Source organism: Fundulus heteroclitus, chromosome 17, assembly GCF_011125445.2.
Source record: "Fundulus heteroclitus isolate FHET01 chromosome 17, MU-UCD_Fhet_4.1, whole genome shotgun sequence".
In the NCBI taxonomy this organism is placed as follows: Eukaryota; Metazoa; Chordata; class Actinopteri; order Cyprinodontiformes; family Fundulidae; genus Fundulus; species Fundulus heteroclitus.
Window position 1 is genome coordinate 24,897,628 of NC_046377.1, and position 16,493 is coordinate 24,914,120.

The 16,493-nt window shown below is 43.0% G+C and overlaps 1 protein-coding gene across 22 annotated transcripts in view; it reads left to right on the forward strand.

Moving 5' to 3' along the window:
- The window catches only part of celf2 (cugbp, Elav-like family member 2), a 275,924-nt gene that overhangs the window by 63,376 nt on the left and 196,055 nt on the right, over nt 1-16,493 (forward strand). For all 22 annotated transcript variants that reach the window (XM_036148979.1, XM_036148984.1, XM_036148982.1 and 19 more), the window contains exon 2: nt 1,949-1,984. In XM_036148979.1, the coding sequence (XP_036004872.1) occupies nt 1,949-1,984 (36 nt within the window). The remainder of the gene's footprint in view (nt 1-1,948; nt 1,985-16,493) is intronic.

A 16,493-nucleotide genomic window follows, 5' to 3' on the forward strand; every position in this document is an offset into this window, starting at 1 on the left:
TTAGTTAATTGGTCAGTAGAGGAGCTCAAGTTTAAACTAAAATGTTCAGCATGATCAAATCTTTTATTTTAAAAACAGCAAATGTTCTCCCTGCTGCAGCAACATTTAATATTACAGTTAGATTATCTGCATTTATAGTTATTTTTATGTAGAATCAGAGAAGCTGATGGATTTTAATCGTAGTTCTGCTGCTTCCAGAGGAACGTTTAGGACGAGCTGATGTGTGTTAGTCAGGCTGTCTGCTGGTGCAAAGCCTTCAGTCAGCCACAGGCATACAACATTTAAACTGCATTACCCAGAGTTCCATGCAGGCTGCGTAAGTTTAGACAAACAACGTTGAGAAATACCACATTTTTCAGACCATAAGATTATAAAGTATAATTTTTTTGAGAAAGGATCTTAAGTGCGCCTTATAGTCCGATAAATATGGTATTTGGGTTTTAGACCTTTTTCTCTATTCCTGTGGTTCTGAAGCTGTGCGACCCACTGTCCTGTTTTAAATGGACAGAAACGAGAGTTTAGCAGCTCTCACACACACACATTCATATTTAATACGCTAGAATATGCATTTCTCAGAGGCTTGTTTTCTCAGATAAAAAGCACCTTTAAATCAACCTTTAAATCCCACACTTCTGCATAAAGTGTTCTTTTTTTGCTGTGTTTTTGTAAGCTGGATGTGGAGAAAAATCATAAAACGTCGTCACCCGTTGCTAAATTATTGAATATGACTGTATATACAACAATAATCCACTAAATATTGCAGAAAACAAAGGTGAGCAGCTATCGGATGCATTCTGGCGCCTGATGAGGGGACAGATTTGTCTCTGGGTCTAGTTTTAAAGTCCTGAACCTTAAATTAGACAGGAGGACAGCGTGTCCAAGCAGAGCGGACTCTGTTGTAATGCCGCCGGTGTTCTTTCAGGCTCTGCAGGTGTAAATGTCGGTCAGAGAGGCCGGCTGAGATCCAGTAACTTAGACCGACTCAGAATTATCAGACGTCAGGATCTGCATCAGTGGCATCTTTACTGCTTTTCCAGTTTTCTTAGTTTCTTGCGCTCCCTGTTTCCTCTCCACTTCCTTCCTCACATCCTTCCTTCTCCCCTCACTAGTGCCCTTAGCTCTAATTTTTTCCTTCCCTTTGCTCTCCCTTGTGTCTTGTCTCTACATTCTCATTTATTCTGTCCTCCATCGCCCTAATTTCCTCCATTGTCCTTTCTCCTTTTTATCGGCCGTCCCCTCCTTGCTGTGTCCTACCTTCCTTTTGGTGTTATTTGTTCTTTTACTCATTGTATCCACCATAAATTCATGGTAAATGTCTATATTTTAAAATGACAGAGAACTAAATCTGTAAAACTGAGATCCTCTAAACGTTAATGCAGCTTGGTGCTGACCATCAGCCTCCTTTCAGCCAGCAGAGCAGCAGAGCAGCCATTAAAAGGAGGACTTACACTTACATGTTCTGAAAACGTGGATTTTAAAACTCTAGCAGTTTAGACGTCATAGCTGAAGGGTTCTGAGGGTAAAAATGTCTAAATAGTAAAAATGTGAAATAAAAAGGTATCATTCTGAAGAAGAATGTGTCAGAACTGATTGATTCAGAGACAGTTTTTCATCCTACAGCTTTAACAGAACTAAATGCATGAAGGATCGGGTGTAGGTGTTATTTTTATTTTATTTGTTTTATTTCTTCTTTTATTTTTATTTTTTTGTTTTTCACGAGCACTGACTGATGGCATTTTTAATTTTGTTGTTCATGTGACACTAAAGACCTAAAATCAGAATTGATTTAAAAGTTGCGAGCATCCTTTATGGAGGCAAACACAATCCAAACGTCTTTGGAAATGAAAGGCATAAAAATGTATTTAAGATACTTTTAAAACGTTAAATGAACATTTATCTTTATGGATTTCTGTCTTACAGATGTTTTTTTTGTCTCGTTATCTTGCAGGCAGGACGCCGGCGACCTCTCTGGACCGATACAAAGGTAGGGAACCTTTCCTCCTCTTCCTCCTCTTCCTCCTCTCTTCCCTCCGGTGCCATCGGCGGCCAAGCGTGGAGCCTCCGGGCTTCAGGAGCACATCGGTGCTGCTGTGGTTCTGGGGGTCTGTAGGAGGACGGAGGGGAGAGGAGACGGACCCATGGGCAGGGGAACGTGGAACTAAAGTGAGAGAAGGAAGCGGAGGGGAAATTGGAAAGGCGAGATGTGACGCGCCTCAGATCTATGGCCGGCGAGGGTCATTAAACCGAAGCCTTCAGCGACAGATCCCGAGAGCGGAGGGAAGGTTTAAATAAGGGCCGGTGTAAAAATAGCTCCACCTATTCCTCATCTGAGGCGTCGTTAACGGGAAAAAGATGAGCATCCGTCCCTGAAAGCCATCAATAAGACGAGAGGGAGCGTCTCATTGGTTGATCCTGTTAAAGTTTAACAAAAAGGCACAAATTATGCAGATTTATCCCAATGCTACAAAGATTAAACCCATTTCTGTAAAAACCTAATAACAACAGGAAGGGGGGGGGGGTTAAAGGAATAATGTTTAAAGCTGATTTTAGTGCAACATGGTGGCAAACAGAATGATCCATCACCCTGTTTGTGACACTTTAAGTCTTTACGCTCTGATTTCTATACAGCAGTGAAATGAAGCAGACAGCGAGAAATCCATTTAAAATTTGGGGATTGTTTGAAAAATGCCTGGCGGTAATGTAAAGAATATGTGGTTTTAATGAGCTGAAAGTGGGAAAGTTGAGCTTCAAACTTTCTGCAAATGAGTTTTGATCCATTTGAATGTAGAAATGAGATCCTGTGGTCACTTTCACCGCCTGCTCTTTTCTGCAGGGACAGTTTGTTTTAAACCAGTTTCATCCAAAAACTGCTTCCTGATTCTTTATCTGTGGACGTTTGTGTTCTCTGGGATTTTATTCTGGGTGTCAGTCTGATGGTTGCAGACCTTCATGAATAATGAAATATTTCTAAAGGTTATTAAACATTTTACCACTTTGACCTCTTTAGATTTATCTGTGAATAAAACTCCTTCTGCAGACATCTTACGTTAAACATTTTTGTTTGGAAGCATTTAGATTATTAGAAACTATTAGATTCATAGTTGAATAAATATACCTAAGAGATAAAACTAATATTTTAAAACATAGAACAGAGATTGTATTGTAGAAAACTACATCTGAAATGTCTGAAATGGTTAATGCTATGACGATATATGCTCTCTAGATAACAATCATTGTTATTTTTTTTAAATAAATTAGTTTTCTCCTCCAGATATCCAAAGGTAAATGTTTTTTTAGATACATTTTCTCTTTCTTTCTTATAATAAACATGTCTTTTAGCTAAATTGTATTTCCTCTTCTCATAACCTTCATTTTTGTAGTTTTTTTTTCTTTTTCTGTAGTTAACAAATGCCTAAAATGCGGTTTTAGTAAATATCTTAAATATTTTTACTGAAATCATCGTCATAATAAGATCTGGATAATCCTGAATTTCTTAAAACAATCTGGTATTAAAGGTCATTAGAGAATATATAGAATAAATCCATAAAAAGGTTAATCTAATGTGAAATGCACGGCAAAGATGAAGGTTCGTATTGTTCTGTGTTTTTTAATGATCTAGTCTGGATAAAGCCTGATGCATATTAACGCACATCATGATGGGATTAATTGATTGTGTCCATCTAAACGGTACAATCTGATTATTTTTGGTCTTTAATCTGAATAAATTTCCATGTGATCGTGACGTTTTGGGCGTGTAAACGCAGGAAGTGACAGGCGGCTGCATCCCAGATGCTCTAAGGAGCGTTTCTGCAGCTCCTTCCTCCCTGCTGCTGCTACACCTATATATGCATATTAACGCACATCATGATCGGATTAATTGATCTGCTGCTGCTACACTTTATAATCTCTGCTGCTCCCAACAGAAATAATAATAATAATAATTCACAGCATGCTGATGGTTGCTCTGGTTCTGATCCGATCAGGAATCCTTCACTCTGTACCTGAGATGCTGAGGAACGCCTTAGCTACTCCCAGATGTTTCTCTATTACCATATCGCATATTATCTCATATTGGCAAGTTTTTTACTATTTTTAACTTGAATATTTTATTGTTTTTTACCCGACTATGCTATATTATCAATAATTGCTTTATTTTTTATATATATATTGGCGTTTCTGATAAAACTAACGTTAGATTAGCTTGTTTTTGGTTTTGTTCTTTCATTGCTAAAAATCTAATTGTAGGAAAAAAGGAATTTCTTATCAAATAGCAAAATAACTGGATTATCTTTCAATGTTTTTATCGATTATGATACTTTTGGAAAGGTACAGCTCCTGTTTAGCTGTACCGTAAATATACTTTTATGACGCTTATATCCTCTGGGGCAGCGGTGGCCTAGTCAGAGAGCAGGGTGCCTGTGTCCTGCACAGGCTGCAAGGTTGTGGGTTCAGATCCCCCAGACTGCCCCATCTTTCTCGCTGTGACAGTGTTAGAGGTGAAGAATTATCTTATATTTGTCTGGGGTCTTGAGGGACTCCTCTTCTTACATCTGGGTTTGTCGGCGTTGGCGTGTAAAACGCAGAACCTGAGGCGCTGGATCGGCTAAAACAGGAACAGGAGGAGAATTTAGCCAAATAGCGAGCTTTTGTTTTTCTGCCTGATTGGAGAAAATGGGCGAGGCTGCGACTGTCAGACACACAAACAAACAGACGAAGCTTTAATCCGACACACAGCTGCGTCATTCCTGCACCCCCCCCCCCTCCTCAGTCTTCGCCGCCATCGCCCAATCCCCTGCAAACCCTCTCACACAAAGGAGAACTGGGCGTATAATTTGATCCTGTGCGCTCTCCTCCTCTAATGAAGCTCTCTGGCGGTTTGACTGACACCCGGCTTGTTATTTAAGTGTCTGTTTTGGGCCGGGAGGAAGAAGAGGAGCGAGGAAGAGAGGGGAGGGGTGTGCAGCTGAACGAGGGAGGGAAGCAGGAATTGGGAGGTTGGGGATAAATAAAAGGGAGACAGGAAATGAAAAAATGGAGTAGAGACGGAGAAAAAGAGGGTCATGGGACTCGTAGTGAGCAAATGAAAGAGGGGTGGAGTGGAGAGGAAGACGGTTTAGGAGGAGGAAGAGTTGACGGCGGAAATAGGAGTGATAAAGGCTGTGAGGGGATTGTGTGAGCGAGAGTGTCTAATTGCAGGTCTTTGTCCTGATAATGTTCTTTGAAGGCACACAGCTGATAATTAGCCAGCGTGGCTCCTTGGATGCCTTTCAGCATCGGTCATTATGAGCCGCAAACCCTCCATTGGCTCTGACATGACCTCCTGAGATGAGGAGGACACACACACACACACACACACACACACACACACACACACACACACACGCCGCCGCAGCAGCAGCAAACAAGTGTTGATTAGAGGATGAATAGCATCTTGCACGACACAACGCTTCTCCAAAGGGCCCGGGTTCCTCTCTGCAGGTGTGTGTGAGAGACGCACTTCCTGTTTACAGAGGCAGAGCCACTCAGCAGACAGCACAGACTGTAATTACAGGGATTCACACCATGTGGCGTCCCGCTACGCTGCGTCCGTTATTGCCTCCCCGGTTGCCACATGACAACGGCGGTCCCTCGCCACGCCGACTGGCTGATGTGCCGCTCCAGGGCCCCGCCTCCCCGCGGTTCTTCCCGCGTCTGAATATTTATGAGACAGGAAGTGGCTCTTTGCAGACTGGAGGGTTCTCTCTCTCTCTCTCTCTCGTCGTTAGAGCCTCTTTCTCAAAGCCTAAATTTATATTCCTCGACGAAGGAAAGACGCTCCGGTGCTTATTCTGGGTAATTTGCTGAGAACTCCACGCATGTTGCAAAGTGGATGAGAACATTTGTTCCCGCAAGCTTTTAATCCACTTAAATGTGCAGCGGATATGTCTGCTGCGTAGCTATGAACGTGGTCATATGGAAGTAAGACAGAATCATTGCTGGTGCCTTAAAAATCACACATTAGCCTGACCACCGTCCCCATAATGACCCATGGTGGTGGCAGCGTCATGCTGTGGGATTACCTTATTTTTCAGACCATAAGATACACTAAATATTCTTCCTATGTGTCTAATATCCCTCCTCCACGTCCACAGCTCTCTATCCGTCTCTGTGGGGGGGACAGAGTAGCTGGACTACACTGCCCTGTTTCTAACATAAGGCCAAAAAAAACGTAACTTATATTGATAATTATATTAACTTATAGTGAATTAACTTACTAGGTTTATTATTATTATTTTTTTTTTATTATTCCTTTATTTAAGCAGGAAAAGTCCCATTGAGATTAACAATCTCTTTTTCAAGGGAGTCCTGGCCAAGATAGCGGCAAAAGATTACATTACAGTTTACAATAACATCTATCTAAATTAGAATTTCATAAAACAGTTACAAACCATAGATCTCATTTCCAAACCTTTGAGTAATCGTTTAAAATATCCAATCGGAATCAAATCCTTCAACTTCCAGTCTTTCTGAAGATTGTTGTTGCACTTCTAGTTCAGACATTACAGTCAGGCAGTCTGGTAGACAGCTCAGGGGTCCTCAGGTAGTGACACAGTGTACCGTAATGCTCCTAATATCCATTGAGGAGCAGCTTCATTGTTTACCAAAGTCATAATTTAACGTATTGTACCACATAAAATCAGTCAGTAAGCATAACGGTGATCATAGATAAGGCGCAGCATCAATTTTTGAGAAGGTTTTAGGATTTTAAGTGCGTCTTATAGTCCGGAAAATACGGTATTTTCTTCAGCAGGTGTGGCGTAGCTGGTAAGAGTTGACAGGATGATAGATGGAGCTAAATCCAGGGTTATTATTACCATAACGGACAGAACGCCATTGCTGTGAAACACGGCGGAGGCAGCATCATGCTGCGGGGCTGGTTGGCTCCAGCAGGGACAGGGAAGAGGAGAACCTGTTAGAGGTCCTTCTTCCAGCAGGAGAACCAGCCTGAACATGCAGCCTGAGATATTATGGGATGGTTCAGATCGGGTTAGAACGGCCTAGTCAAAGTCCAGGTTTAAATCCAGCTGAGAATCTGTGGTAAGACTTGAAAGCTGATGCAGGTGGAGCTGCAGCCAAAGGCGGCTCTACAGGGTACCGTTTTTTTAGATTACTCATGATTTTGTGTTTGTCCGTTTAAAAGAAAATCCCAAAAGTTCTGATAAAAAGTGGGAAAGTGGGCGGAGCCTGAGTGCTTCCCCAGGCTCTGCAGACGGAGCACCAACAGGTGTGATTGACATTCTGCCGGTGTGGCGCTCGCCGTTCATCCATTTTTCATCCAAACACATGAATTATGAAACGCTGCTAATGACAGGCGGGGGCAGAGCGAGGAGGACGGCTCCGTTTTCCTCCCTCTGACCGGTTTCCTCCCTCTGACTGACACCAGGCTGCAGGTTGTGGCGAGTCGCCCCCCCCCGCCCCCCCCCCCCCCCCCCGCTGGCAGGTGAAACACTCGGTGGCCCAGGAGGGGCTTCCTGCAGCGATCCGGGCCGCTGACCCGGAACACGCATGGAGCCGAGAGATTTAAAGACACACACACACACACACACACACACACACACACGCTCGGTGTTTATGATGAAAACCATAAGAGAATGCAGCCAATCAGAGATTACTGCTTTTCTCATTTATTAACGTAATCATTCTGAACCGTTAAATCTTTACTGGATGCCTCTGGAATCAACATGTTTATTTATTTTTATACATTGACGTAATTCAGCACCTCCTATGTATTCTGTCACATATTGATTATTAATTAGATTTCTGTAAGACTTTAGGAATATTTTATAACTGCATAAAATGTTGTTTTATACGTATGTGAATTGGATCATTAATGTAATTTATTTTATATCAATACAATTCTGTCTAATATAAAAAATTATCAAAATATTATATGGTTTATTTTTAACCCCTGATATGTTTTTATATTTCTTTAAGTTTTAACCATTTAATATTTAATCACTTTATATTTTTTATATTGTAATGAACTCATGACTTTGTTTTTATTTAGGTTTGACAAATAATTTTTTTATAAATATTTGCATTTTAAATTAATGCAGACTTTCCCTTTAGTTCAAAAGTTGCACTTTAAAAAGAAATAACTGGTTAAATGCTGTATTTCTGATCGTTTGGTTTATAATTTAAATAATTATTCATTCATTTATTCATTCAGATTCTGATTATTCTGTATTACCTTTTCATTATTGGTTAGTTTTTGCATTTTTTCCCCCATTTTAATGACGATAAGGAAGAAAATCCCTCCTTTTGTTCTGTGAGGAAGGAGTGGGCTGGTGGTTAGAGCAAGGCACCTTTGTCCTGGAGAGGCTGCGGGTTGTCGGTTTGAATCCCACAGACTGCCACCCTGGGTCCCTGAGCAAGTCTTGGCCCCTGAGGCTCTGTGGGGCTGAGCTGAATGCAGACGCCACATTTATGATTTCCTGTTTAAAAGGTGCTTTCATAGGAACATGTGGGTTCTGGGTTCTCTGGATGCTGCGTCCACCGTGTCAGCAGAACCCGCCGGGCCGATGGCTCCTTTCTGTGCCCTGATTGGTCAATGTAGGCAGGTTCTAATGCTGGCAGGTTCTAATGCTGGCAGCTGCAAAACAGTGGTTCTACTTTTTACTCCAGCCTCACAGTGGCTGTCAAAGCAGATTCATTCCAGACACCAAAGCACTGCATGGTGTCCAGTTCTCTGGGATTCTGTTTGGTTCTCTGTGATGCTGCAGGGTTCTCTGTGATGCTGCAAGGTTCTCTGGAATGCTGCAGGGTTCTCTGGGATGCTACAGGGTTCTCTGTGATGCTGCAGGGTTCTCTGTGATGCTGCAAGGTTCTCTGTGATGCTGCAAGGTTCTCTGGAATGCTGCAAGGTTCTCTGTGATGCTGCAAGGTTCTCTGGTATCCTGCAGGGTTCTCTGGGATACTGCAGGGTTCTCTGTGATGCTGCAAGGTTCTCTGTGATGCTGCAGGGTTCTCTGGGATGCTGCAGGGTTCTCTGTGATGCTGCAAGGTTCTCTGTGATGCTGCAGGGTTCTCTGTGATGCTGCAGGGTTCTCTGTGATGCTGCAAGGTTCTCTGGAATGCTGCAGGGTTCTCTGGGATGCTGCAGGGTTCTCTGGGATGCTGCAGGATTCTCTGTGATGCTGCAAGGTTCTCTGTGATGCTGCAGGGTTCTCTGTGATGCTGCAAGGTTCTCTGTGATGCTGCAAGGTTCTCTGGGATGCTGCAGGGTTCTCTGGGATGCTGCAGGGTTCTCTGGGATGCTGCAGGGTTCTCTGGGATGCTGCAGGGTTCTCTGGTTCCCTGCAGGGTTCTCTGGCATCCTGCATGGTTCTGTGGTTCCCTGCAGGGTTCTGTGGTAGGATGGTGAGGTGTGTGGTGTCTCTCTGAGGTGGACTGAAGCAGAAACTTGCATCTGTATAAAATGGATGTTTTTCAGCTGCGCTGCTTGTTTACACGCTGCTGCAGCATCTTCTCCTGCTTGTAGCTACAAACTCAGCCCTGCGTGTATTCCTGTGTGAGAGAGAGAGAGATGTTGGGGGAACTCGTGTGGAAGCTTTTTTTTTTTTCTCATGTTTTTTTGAGAGGCTCCATATGGTGCAGAAACAGGTGAGCCAATTAGCAAGTCTCACCACACGGCAACATCGTCACATCAGCGGAGCACGACAGCAACAACAGACTCAGATCTGCACCCAGATTCTGTTTCTGTCGCCGGTTCTCCTGCTGACGTCTCTCATGTTCTCACGTACGTCTGAGGCCACGGCGTGGCGTCAGAACCCGCCGCTGTCGTCCTGGTCAGAAGACCGAGGTCAGAAGACCGAGGCTACTCCTCTCAGACGCTGGTGTAACTCTGTCGTTACCTCGGCCTGGTCACATCCTCTTGGACTCATCCTGCATTCTAGAACCAGAAAACAGGCAGATTCTAACAGATTTCTTGTCTTTTCGGGGATCCAAACATTTCATTGAGCTTCGCCGATGTTCATTATAACTAACGAAGTCGGAATCGTCAAAGGCGAGAAGCAGCAGGGAGTCAAAGCGCAGCGACAACCTTTATCTCGCTCTCCTCCTTTATCCCTCTTTCCATCCCTGTTTTCCCTCTCCTGTCATCTTCTGCGCAGAGCTTCAGTTGCAGACGCAGAACGCGGAGTTTGCTGTTAATTAGCTGCAGAAAACAGTGGAACCTGCCCGCCGCTGCCTCTCTGCTCTCTGCGTGCTCCAGATGAATGCACAGAAATGCATCGGGATGACGCAACGCTCAAACACATTCCTGCTGTTTTGACGCTTCCTGCGTGTTTGAGCATTTCTCTTTTTGCTAAGCGATAATTGAGCAGCCATGGCGGCTGCTTTCCCACCTAATGGAAGGGGACAAATTAATCTCCCAGTGCTAATGTCTGCAAATGCAACAGGAACAATCCTGTGGCCTCCCCACAGGGAGGGGGTCGAGGTGGAGAATGCAAACATTTTGTTAAATCTCCTGTTTGATGCAGATTGTTGGATTTAAAGCCAAATACTGTTTATCTTGCTCTCCTGAGCTCCCCCATTGTTGTTTTTGGGCTCTGTCCATCAGTAAAGGGAGCGGGAATGACTGATGATTGTTTAATGATAATTATGAGAAAATTCTCTGCATTTGTGAATATTTTCTAAATTAATAGATTTAACAGTTTTTAGGGTAGAAGTAATTCACACGCGAGAAAATGTGTATAAACTTAGCAAAGGATTTCATGACACCCATTTTATCCGTCACTTTTTCATAAGGGAAACTTCTAAAATGATGAAATCAGTTTGTGCAGAGCTGCTTCTTGTTTTTAGGCTTTTCAGGAACATTTCAGAAAGGCTGAACATCTCCAGCTAAGAGCAGCAGCCAAACTGAGTGAATTATTCAGGCGGTAACCAGAAATCCTCACGAGTTTAACCCAAACTGAATCAGATTAATTCACCGATTAATCTTTGGGAATTACGTCACCTTCTGCTCCGTTGGTGTCCCTCTAAACTGTGATTGTGACTCATTTAATTTATTAATGGCTGTCAGTAAAACTTTTTTATTTAGTTTTTTACTTTCCACACTTAAACACTATAAAAGTAGCATCTGAAGTAATAAGAGTAACTATTAACAAAGTTGATTAGCAGGTCTTCTTACCTTCTCACATCCAGAACTGAACAAACGTCTTGATTTATTCCTATTATTTTGTAGCTTCCTGTAATATTTCAAACAGCTTCTGTTGACCCATTTTCTTAAACTTTAAACCTTTTTAAAAGGCCGTAGCTCAACCGACTTTTGTCTCAGATCTGTAAACTATATTAACGCTACGTCATTAATTAATTATCAGTTTAATTTTCTGGGTAATGTTTGGATGAATTGTGGAAATAAATAATTCTAAAATGCTAATATCTAAACATTAATATGTTTTTATAATCTCAGAAGAAATTATGTTGCACCTTTTTCTTTTGGTTGTGGGTCCTTAGACAATTTTAGACCAATCTGTATAATCTGATTGAATTTGACTTTGTAAAGTGCCTTGAGATGACATGTATCATGAACTGGCGCTATATAAATAAAATTTAATTGCTTTGAAGTTCAAATCCCCTCTTGGACGCTAAAATAAGAAGATTATGATTAGCTATTGATCAATACCACTTTCAAAATCGTTTAAAATTCATAAAACGTGCATTAAAATTACATCTCGCCGAAGCATTTAATGTAAAGATGGTTTAAAACGTCCAAACAGTTCCATTTGACCCAGATGGACGCTTCCTGGCGTTTTTCTCTCTGAACAACGAAGCCTCCGTCACGGTGAACCCTGTGAGATTCCTGCGCCACACTCTGAGAAATAGCTCCTTTAAACTTTTAAATGTTAATGTTTTAGTTTGTAGACCAACGTGTCTAATATCTTAACCTGCTGCTACTTTTCCTCTGTTTTTGTTCTGTTCATCAACACTTTGAATCGTCTTGTTACGTTATAAATAAACTTGCCTTTTTCCACTTTTAGCTCTGTTTCCACACATTTACTTAGTAATTAGGAAAAATGCCTTTAACCTGCAGGTCAAACCTTTTAGGTTGACTTCCTCCAGCTTCTCACGGCGGTTCGGCCCGCTCCTCCAGGCAGAACCGCAGTAACTGGGTCGGGTTGTGGGCCACGCTGCCTTTTCATCTCCGTCTACAAATTTTCTCGGCTCACTCCAAAGTTCTCCACCTGGGTCCATTCTTTAACCTGTTGGTGCTGCTTTGCCTCATAGGTGGGATGTTTTCTCCCTGCAGATGAGCCTGTGGTCAGGATGTCAGTTCAGTTTTAATATCAGCAGAAGTTTGGACATGTTTCCAAAAACCAACATCAACAAACCAACAAACAAAACTGGGGATTCGTATTTTTCTCCGTGATATTCTCAGAATCCTGACCCGTGCTGTTGTGGAGAACGTGGCGTAATGTCCAGTAATGTGAGCCGTGTGTCGTTATGCCCCATTAACCGCTGAAAACATCGACAGAACGAGTTGCTCTTGGTGTTTAAACGCTTCGTTTTGTTCTTCCACGGGACGCCGGCTTCCTTTCACGCCCTGGAATGAGCGGATAAAGCTTGTGGATGTGGCCGCCCACCTGTGTGGATGTGGCCGCCCACCTGTGTGGATGCGGCCGCCCACCTGTGTGGCTGCAGCATAGACGCACAGGCGGCTTTCAGAATAAAACAGGTCGACATTCACCGAGCCTCTCGCCCTGTTTCTCCCGTCTTAATAGCCCGTTGATCCCGAAGCCGTTCCTCCGTCTAAGCCTCTTTCTGCGGACGACCTCCAGGGAAGATTGTGAGTACAGAGGAGTTGATTACGCCGGAGCGCCGCAGCTTTGTTCTAAGCACACGCCCGTCCTTGGCTGGGGGAAAAGAGACGGATGAAGCAGAAGAAGAAGAAGTGTCTTATCACTCCCACGGGGTCTGGCATCCTTTCATTCCAGATTGGCTCGGTGACCTTCTGGCCCCGCCCGGTTCATGCCGACCCGCCGCAGCATCTCTTGTTTACTGTCCCATAATGACATTGTCAATGGCAACAATACGGCTGCTTATCGCGAGGTGTCTGCCGTCACAATGGATGAATGGCGCCGTAATGGAAAGGCGAATTTGTCCCGTTGTCATCTGTGAGTCTTTGGAGGCGCTCCCTCCTTCCTGGCCGCGTGTGCCGGTGGAAGATAAGATTAATTCTTCATATCACCGGATGATTGCGGAATCTTGTATCTAATGTAATTTTTATTTCTCACTCCTCCTCATTTCCTTTTTTCCCCATTTTTCTTTCAAACTGCACAGTCAAGATGTTTTTTTTTTCCTCTTTTCTTTTTTTGGGGATGGGGGGGGAGAGAAATCTAAATAATTTATCTGTTTTGTGCATTTCCCTTCTGCTTCTACTTAAAGGGCTAGAAATGAAATGGGCAGAGACAGGAGAATAGGCAGATGAGTGTTTTTTTTTTTTTTCTGAATGGGATGAACGTGAGCAGCATGCAGAGGAGCGGGAGAAAAGGGAGGCGAGGGATGTGAGGAAGGAGGTGGGGAGGGATGCTCTTGGCTGGTGGAGGGCCTAAGAGGAGCCTGCAGACTTTGGTAATCCCTCTTTTATTAATGTGAAGCCAAGCTCAGCAGAATGCAGGCTCACAGACATAACAGAGCTGCTCGCTGCGTTCAGGCGCCGCTGTCTGCCTTCCTGGCCTGACCGGCCCAGTCAAGCTTCCCGTCGGCCGGGCTGGAGCGCCGTCGGCCGGTGAAAACCCGGTTTATTCTGCTCCCCCAGTCCGGCCGGAGCTCTGGAGCCGTTTGATCCCGCTCAGGTTTCCGGCCCTCGTTTGGCATCCTGTGCCCCTGCTGCGTTGCCATGACAACCCCGCCCCATTCCCCATCACTCAGTGCCCCCCCACCACCACCTCCACCACCACCCCACGCAGCCAATGGGCATTGACCTTTTGCTGTCGGAGCGTGTTAGGGAGCAGGAGACACAAAGTGCGGGAGAAGGATGGGAGAGGGAGAGCAGAGCGGCGCTCGGCGGGAACAACAAACACAAATAGGTCATTAAATCGTAAACACAATTTAAAACGGAGGCTCGGCGTACTGCAGCGTCAGCGCCGCTCCCACGGAGGACCACAACAAGAGGCTCGTCTTCAGGGAGGGGACACGGGATAAAAGTTTTTAAGTTTTTTTTCTATCCTAACATTTTCCTCTTTGGGCGAAATGCCAGAAATCAACGTTTGTTAATTTGGCCTTTAAAAAAATATAAATAGGAATATCCTTTTAGGTACCTCGTTTTCTATTAAAAAGTTTATATTATGATGGTGAATATTTTCATACATAAATACATCTACAAATCCAATCTTAATCACTATTATTTAAAAAAGAAAACAGTAAGTAGCCCATCAACTGTGTCAATCCCAGTTGGGGTTCCTCAAGGCTCCGTTCTAAGGCTGCTTTTGTTTAATATCTGTGTCCTCAGCTTGATTATATTCTACCACTGATGACACAAAACTTTAAATTGTCCGTATCACCACATGACTGGAGTACCAGACAATTCACTGTGTACATAATCGGTTAGTGGATGGGTCCGAATTTTCACCTACCAATAAAGAGAGTAATCGTTTTCAGCCCCAAAAATGCCAGGTTAGAGGTAAATAATGAACTAAACCATATAAACGCCATTGACCATTCAGCAAACCTCCGTTTTATCATCAACTTTGACCTAAATTTTAACCATAGTCTGTTCTTAAAAAGGCCAGTAGGCATCTTAAAATATTCGTCAAAATAAAGTATTTCCTGTCAGAAAAATGACAGCATACCTTTATTTTCAGGAAGTGTGACGGTGTCTTTGTTGGTTCTGACCTCCGTAAATCAACCCACCTGCTCCATGTTTGTATATGACAATAATCTAAAATGTTCTTGTCCTATAAGGGACTGAGTCCTTTGCAGAAGTAGATCCCTCAGATCATCAGAGGCATGCTTACTGAGTTTCCGCTCCAGAACTTAACCAGAGGTGGCATCCCCTCAGCTCTGGACCCACCTCCAAGGCAACCTTGGATGTGCAGAAACCCCTGGCTCCATTAAATGAAGTAGATTCAAAATAGTATATTATTATTATTAAATGATGACACTGCATAAATAACTGTGTCATCTGCATAAAAGTGAACCTCAGCTGGATCTAGACCAACCCCCAGACTATACGTAAAATACAGAACAACAAAAATCCAACACTGACCCTACAGGAACGCCTCTGGTTCTCTGAAGCAGCCCTGCTGCACAAAATCAGATAAAAGTTCAGTGACATGTTTGATGGGCACATTTAAGGATGAGGTATGACATCATCAATTTCAATGAATCAAAGCTGTTACACCTTTATTTCTGCATCCAGTTTCCTAAAAGCAGTAATTCAGATTCAAACGCTTGGCTTGCATCCCCTTAGGTGACATTAATGACAAAAATGGTGTTTGACTAGACACAGGTGGATAAAGTTAATAGTGTTCTTTATTGTTGGCACGGAGTGATGCAGAAGCAGCAGAATCCAAATTTAAAATGTTAAAAGCTGAGAACCCGTCTGAATAATCTGGGACTGTATACTGATGGATCAAATTAATTACACGGCATGGGAGCCAAACCTTAATGGAAGCAAAACACCTGGTATATGGCTTTATACAATGTGCAACCTCTCAGACTGACTATTTTTGGCATCAAAATGTCCTCCTAGGCCTTCTAGCTATAATCCTTAAAGACTCTATTAGAAAATTTCAGGCTGCTCGTCCACCTTAGTTTTATATTTTTTAGTTTATTCTTCTGGTTTTGTTAGGAAAGCATCACGACCGTGGTTAACATGCTCAAACTTCCTCAGATCAGAGTTTTCAGCTCAGCAGTGAACTTTACCTCTGTGTTTTTGGTCTGAACGATTCGTGCTGTTTTGACATCTCCTTCAAGGTGGAATTTTTTTTTTTTTTCAGTTTTGGACCAAAGACTTTGTTGGGAAAGTGCAGACCAGGGAGCTGCCTTTTAGCAGTGTGTTCAAGAGCTCCTTTTGTTTCTCTTTGCAGTTATGCTACTAATAGGAACAGTGAAGGCCTCTATCAGCCAACCAGAACCACTTCTGTTTATAGAAAACTATTTATTTAGTATTTGGTATTAAAAACACGTTTAACAGGCCTAACATTTGTTTTAAACTTGGTCTTATAGCAGGGGCTTTATAGATTTATTGCAGTTTTATTTGACACATCATTGTAAGGTTGGGCCAAAGTATGAAGTGGAAAGAAAACACTTGTTAAAAACTTTTTTACAAATGAAAATCTGAAAAGTTTGCTTGTATTCAACAGAAATATAAACAACCTAGAGATTTTAATGGGAGAAATGAAGGCTATTGGCTGCTGGGAGGCGATAACGCTTTATTTAGCATATTTAGCTCTCTGAGGGAGCTGTCCAGTCCTGAAACAGCGTCGCGTCTCTGGTGGGACGCCTCGTCC